Genomic DNA, 6,818 nt, shown 5'->3' with positions numbered 1-6,818 from the left:
TTTGGCACGTTTAATGACTACTCAAATCCCATCTACTTCCATGACCCAAGTCTTTTCTTGCAAAAATATATTTATCATGTTTCCAATGAGAATATGATCTTTAAGAACTGTGTTGCTTAATATCCAATATCATCGAGTACCTTTTGATTTTTTTTTAGCAGCTTGTAAATTCATGGAAATAAAATGATGACCAGCCGGGATTCTTATCTCCTCCTTTCTAATGTCTCCGACGGAACATGTATATTTTGAATCTGGCACGCTACCCGGATGTGGACAAGCGCATTTCAATTTAGCAGTCGGAAGGAGCTGTAAGATTTAGTGAAGCAATATTTCACCGGGAAGGAGGCGTACGGATTTCACTTCAAAATGGTACAATTTCTACCTAAAGTGCTTTTGCTGGTATTACTAGCTTTCCCGGCAACGATTATCATGAAAGGTGAGTACCGAACTGAACTTAGGTTAACGAGATGAAGAGAAACCCCATTGGCCACCAGACACAGTTAGCTACAGTAGCTAGTTAAGGTAGCTTTGGAAGGCCACTCCATGCTCTTGTGTAAATTATATTTTCTGCTAGTAGGACATTGTAGCTACTTCCTTTGTCAATTAGTAGTTTTATTGATGTTGATACTGGCTACACGTTTTTTTTTGTAACTATTCATTGCAAATATGATTTAATAGTAAGTCTTGCTTATACTTAACGGTGTGCTACCTAACTAGACTGACGTGTCCTTCCTTACCAGCCTACTTGCTTTCTAGAACCGTAATTAAGACTCGATTTACCTTTAGATTGAGTTTTTGGCTGATTTGGCTTCCAGGGCCATTTTGCCTATAAACAGATCATGTAAGTTCCTTGGACAATAAGGAGTAACGTTAGGCTCCTTTACGTCCATTATTGGGCTAGGAGAAGCAGCCTCAGAACTTGGCCACAGAAGCCCTCTATTGTTGGCAAAGCCTGGCAATCATATCAGTGTTTTGCTTTTGTGTCTTAGAAGCTTGCGATATGAAACAGGAGAAAAAAAATGTAATTACGTTTGTTAGGCCTAGGGCCTGTAACTGTAATGAATAAAATATTTGTTCAAACTCAGTTTAAATCCCTTGATACAATATTAACTATGTAACTAAGCGCCCTGGTGTGGAAATAATAATATATTTTATTTTGACACAAGTTTGTTTTCCCCCCAAAATTATTTGGTGAGATTTTAATCAATGTACTTCCTTACAATCAATCCAGGGCCATTGGTGGCAGCCCAGGATGCTACTGAGGATGAGGAGGCAGCTGATGAAGATGCTGTGGATGATGTTGATGTGAACACAGAGGATGAGGATGATGAGGCCGAAGTTGAAGATGATGAAAACACAGAATTGGTAAGAGATTAGGCTACTTTTAGCCGCCTCCCTAGTTTTTTAACATGGGCCCTATCAGTCCTTGCTTATTTCATCTAAAAAATAGTGTCTAATTTTTATATTTAGACGGAAGAAAAAGAAGAGGAGGAAGCCGTAGGAGGAGAAGTGAATGCCTCCCCCAATGCTGACACCACCATCCTCTTTGTCAAGGGAGACGGTAGGGGTACGGGCACAGATTGGGGCTCGTCTCAACATATCTATCTGCATGTTGAATTTGCACTTCATTTTTGTCATTATGATTGTTTTGAACTGTGTTTTTTCACTTTAATGCTAAGACTGACTTGTATTTGGAGATGGATTTACTTAGCAACAATGTTTAGTCTATAATATGTTGTTTCAACCTCCATATTTGAGTGTATTTATTGCAAAGAACAAGTATGTGCTAAATGATTTGAATGAAAAGGAAGTTTGTGTATGCTTCAAATTCCCCATCACGCCACCACTCAGTCTTTTGTTGCTCTTCCTCCTGGCGTTTTCCTCCAGACTTCCCAGCCAACGACATTGTGAAGTTCCTGATGGGCTTCACCAACAAGGGAAGTGACAACTTTGTGGTGGAGTCCCTGGACGCATCCTTTCGCTACCCACAGGACTTCCAGTTCTACATCCAGAACTTCACAGCCCTGCAGCTGGGCATAGTGGTGCCAGCTGGGCGCCAGGCCACCTTCGAGTACTCCTTCATCCCAGCCGAGCCCATGGGCGGGCGCCCCTTCGGCCTGGTCATCAACCTCAACTACAAAGACAGCAACGTGAGTGGGCCTCAGCTTAGTCAGCCATTTTTTGTCTTTTTCACAAATGATTGCATGTCAAGAATGGTCATGGGTTTGGTTTCTCAGTTTCCTTATCTATATTTCATTAGGCAATTGTTTTGTATATTAGGAAATTAGTTTAACTCATGGTCTGTGGTTGAAGTCTGCCCACTATTTGCATGCGAGGTTAAACTTTCAGATTAACCCGAAGAAGATAAGGGGGGGGTCGTAGTTCACCAATTGGAGGTGATATCTGATCCTCTCGCTCTCTCTCATACTCCTCTCTCTCTTTCAGGGTAACACATTCCAGGATGCTGTGTTCAACCAGACAGTGACCATCACTGAGAGAGAGGATGGACTGGATGGAGAGACGTGAGGCCATATGAACTAGCCCTGTGTTGGAAGACATTCAGAAGTGTTAAATGAAACCATTCTATTGGGAATGGCTGCCATACCAGGGGTGTGTGTTGGTGCAGCGTGTCTTAATTCTATTCTCTCTTCTGCATCCTCAGGATCTTCATGTATGTGTTCCTGTCTGGTCTGGGCCTGCTAGTGGTGGTAGGCCTTCATCAGCTGCTGGAGTCCAGAAAGGTAAAGCTACAATGCCCACGCCACTGGATTCAGGAGACGGAAAGACGATGAATTAAGCATATCATTCCTTTGTTTGTGTTATTTCCTCGGTAATGATACGAAGACTGAAAGAGAGATGTACTTCTGCTGAGGCAATGCTCCATGACAAGATTTGCATAGAATATTCAGCACTGTTCAGCAAGTGTCACCTAATGCAGATATGACAGTAGATGGCAGTCCAGAGAGAAATTAATTAGGAGATTCCTGTTCATATTCAACGGTGGGATTCTCTCAGTTCGGGTGGTTGTTTTTAATGAGTTGATGTTCTTTCAGGATGAGAAAAGGATTTGAGATAATACACCCGTTTTCTGATGAACATTGGGGTAGACAGGGAAAGAGGGAGACTCTGTGCCAATTTACGACTTTTGGCGAATTCAGTTTCAGCTATTTAGTGCTCCACTACTACTGGGTCAAAAATTAAGAAAAAAAGACTTGGAAAGGTTATGGGGGTGGTGGATAGTTTTGAGGATTATGTTTCAATGTTGAATGGAGGAAGTTCGTCTCTAACCCATGCTAGAGCATTTCAGAAGACTGAGGGGAAATGCTGAAAAGGGGTTTATGCTATACAATATCGTTTTAGAGTTTGGTTTCTGTAGAAGTCTAGTGGAAGGTGGAAGTCATTTTAGTAACTTCCTTTTGTGTGTGTCGTCCTCCCCCCGTGCAGAGGAGGAGACCAGCTGCTAAGGTGGAGATGGGCACGTCCAGCCACAACGACGTGGACATGAGCTGGATTCCCCAGGAGACCCTTAATCAGATCAGTAAGTCCTCACTACACCACTCAACATTATGCTACCTAGTGGCCACGGGGGAGCTAGCTGTTTATGCTAGCCATTAGTCACAGGACGTTTATGCTAGCCATTAGCTCCAGGGGTGCCAGCACCTTCAACAGCTCTGCCTAGGTTACTAATAGTGTGAAGTTAAATATATGGGTCTAACTTAGATTGGCCTGCTTGAGTACAAGTTCAAAATCTATTTAAGTGACTGTCTCATGAAATGTGTGTTTTAAGAGGACAGAAGTAACACGCATCCTAGCTGCTATGCCCCCTCCTTGCTATGTTTCTCTCTATGGCTTTATAACGTTGCAGTGTTTCATAGATGCCTGTTTTCATCTCAGGGTGTATTTAGCTAAAGGCTCTTGAGTTTTCTGTGTTTAGCTGGTGTTTTCAAAACTAGCTGTTCTCTCTCTGCATGGGATCATTCACACTTTTCTCTCTCTCCCTCTCTTTTTCCTTGCGTCTTCAGTGCAGAGTCGGCGAGGTGAGGCTTCCATTTCTCTCAGGAGCGAGCAGTTGTAGAGTAGTGGTTGTGCAAAATTCTTACGTTTCCTCTGAATCATCAGTGAATGTAATTATTAGTGCTTCTGAATATGCAATCTCAATCATTGGTTCATGTTAGCCTTGGGTGTAATAGCTATGGTCACTGACTTCAAATCCCTAGCTCCTACCCTGAGATACTCCTCATAGGTCTGAAAGGAACAGTTGGATATAAGCAATAGGGTAATGGCAACGAGGTCTGTGGAGCTTCAACCATATTGCTTAAACTCATCCAATCCTTAAAGATCTACAGGGTGCAGCTAGTTGTTGATTTTAGACTTGGCCTATGAAAAAAGTATTTGTTGATCTGCTTATCTGATCCAAAGAGTGACGTTTCAAACCATTTCCAAACATTTCCTAAAACTCTCCTCTCATTTCCCTAGACAAGGCCTCCCCCAAACGGTCTCCCCGCAAGAGGACACAAAAGCGCACGGCTGGTTCGGACGAGTGACCAGGCCCCTGCCCAGTTCTGTCACTCGCGCTTGGCACCTGACACAGCCATACCTCCCCTTGCTAGCCGTGGAAAGGCAACAGTCTTCTCTCACCACGGAACCAAGTGCCGTCCTCTTCACAAGAGACTGGTTTCTACCACTAAACTAGACAAAACATCACAAAAAACGGTCCCATTTGTTAATTATTCTGTCAAAAGAAGCGTTATCACAGAGGTGATGTTATGCAGTTTGAGTGTGCTTTTGCAAAGATGCATGTCTTGAAGCGTAGGGAGGATGGGGATGGTGGACGGAAGTGGTTGGTTTTAGAGCTGGGTAAATGATATTGGGAGATGATACAGTTCCGGGTTTTTGTTGCGACTGCCTTGTCATAATTTTTCGCCTGTGAATATCTTTTGAGGCAGAATAGTGATTGTTAATTTTGGTGTCCATGAAAACCATAACACCCCTTTTTACTTGTTTTATGTTTTGCACCGTTTAATATCTGCACATTTGGGTTTCTGTCACATTGTTGTCCTCTGCATGGTGGCACAGAGGAGGCCTGGTTTCAAGTCTTGTTATTGGTAGTGCACTGCAACGTTCAACCATCTTTGATGATTCTGTGAACATAATGAGGATATGGTGAAGTGTCAAGTTTTCCCTCAATGTGCCTTTTTTTTTTATATTTGCATTCTTCATATTCCCAAAATCGATTTACGTCAAGTACAAGTATGAATTCAGGATTAGATTTTTTAAAACTTTTGTAAGACTGCAATCTGAATAAAGGTCCAGCACTGGTGTACAGTATCTACTGGGGAATACAGATGAGTGAACTGCAAAGATAATTTATTCCTGGCTAATGGGTTTTTATACTGCATTTCTTGACTTGTCTGGGATTACTACTTGTGCATTTTAGAGGCACAGTACATTTACTACTGTATCATAGCCTGTTCATAGTAACTTATGAGAGGGACTCTGGACTAACTGTTAGGCACTGACACAGTTAGGCAATTAAATGGTCTCTGGACTGTCAAATTTATTTAAACACAACATTTTTGCAATTAAATCGCACCCCCCCCCCCCCTCTTTCACTGAGCTTTTTAATGACCATTTGAGAATGGATGGATCCCAAGTAGATTTCTTTCTCTGTGATATTGTCGCAAACTTGAATGATTATTTGTTTTTTCTCTGCCGAGTATGTAAGTGAAGTGTTCATTTTGGACACTGGTACATCTTGATGTAGAAAACAGAAAAATTAAAGTGGAGATGAGAATATGCTATGTCGGTTTTTATTTACTACAGTGTGAACTAATACATATGTTATGTCTTGCTCCCGGACAAATTAACTTCTTTGCTCGCTTTGAGGACAATACAGTGCCACCGACACGGCCCGCTACCAAAGACTGGGCTCTCCTCCATGGCCGACGTGAGTTAAACGTGTTAACCCTCGCAAGGCTGCCGGCCCGGATGGCATCCCTATACTCGTCCTCAGAGCATGCGCAGACCAGCTGGCTGGTGTGTTTACGGACATATTCAATCTCCCTATCCCAGTCTGCTGTCCCCACATGCTTCAAGATGGCCGCCATTGTTCCTGTTCCCAAGAAGACTAATATAACTGAACTAAATCGCCCTGTAATACTCACTTCTGCCACCATGAAGTGCTTTGAGACTAGTCAAGGATCATATCACCTCCACCCTACTTGTCACCCTAGACCCACTCCAATTTGCATACCACCCCAATAGGTCCAGAGACGATGCAATCGCCATCACACTGCCCTATCCCATCTGGACAAGAGGAATACCTATGTAAGAATGCTGTTCATTGACTACAGCTCAGCATTCAACACCATAGTACCCTCCAAACTCATCATTAAGCTTGAGACCCCGCCTTGTGCAACTGGGTCCTGGACTTCCTGACGGGCCGCCCCCAGGTGGTGAAGTTAGGAAACATCTCCACTCTGTTGATCCTCAACACTGGGGCCCCACAAGGGTGTGTTCTCAGCCCCCTCCTGTTCATCCATGGCCATGCACACCTCCAACTCAATCATCAAGTTTGCAGACGGCAACAGTGGTAGGCTTGATTACCAACAAAGGCGAGACTGCCTACAGGGAGGAGGTGAGGGCCCTCGGGAGTGTGGTGCCAGGAAAATGCCCTCTCAATGTCAGCAAAACAAATGAGATGATTGTGGACTTCAGGAAGCAGAGCACCCCCCTATCCACATCGACGGGCCAGCAGTGGAGAAGTTGGAAAGTTAAGTTCCTCGGTGTACATATCATCGACAAACTGAAATGGTCCA

The 6,818-nt window shown here is 43.4% G+C and overlaps 1 protein-coding gene across 4 annotated transcripts; it reads left to right on the top strand.

Annotated features, from left to right (window-relative positions):
* The first annotated feature begins 268 nt into the window (after window positions 1-268).
* Window positions 269-5,796, top strand: LOC115130158 (translocon-associated protein subunit alpha-like). 4 transcript variants are annotated; one of them, XM_029660975.2, is made up of 9 exons: window positions 269-436; window positions 1,232-1,365; window positions 1,471-1,561; window positions 1,888-2,150; window positions 2,446-2,522; window positions 2,663-2,741; window positions 3,445-3,538; window positions 4,023-4,037; window positions 4,477-5,796. In XM_029660975.2, exons 1-9 carry the CDS (start codon window positions 367-369, stop codon window positions 4,542-4,544), a joined length of 891 nt encoding a protein of 296 aa, XP_029516835.1. In that variant the 5' UTR covers window positions 269-366; the 3' UTR covers window positions 4,545-5,796. The 4 variants fall into 4 exon arrangements, with proteins under 4 accessions (XP_029516835.1, XP_029516834.1, XP_029516836.1 ...); XM_029660974.2 differs by having other exon boundaries at window positions 1,471-1,567; XM_029660976.2 differs by lacking the exon at window positions 4,023-4,037 and having other exon boundaries at window positions 1,471-1,567.
* Window positions 5,797-6,818: the final 1,022 nt, after the last annotated feature.

Source organism: Oncorhynchus nerka, linkage group LG6, assembly GCF_034236695.1.
Source record: "Oncorhynchus nerka isolate Pitt River linkage group LG6, Oner_Uvic_2.0, whole genome shotgun sequence".
Classification (NCBI taxonomy): domain Eukaryota; kingdom Metazoa; phylum Chordata; class Actinopteri; order Salmoniformes; family Salmonidae; genus Oncorhynchus; species Oncorhynchus nerka.
This window is presented reverse-complemented; position numbering and strand designations above follow the sequence as displayed.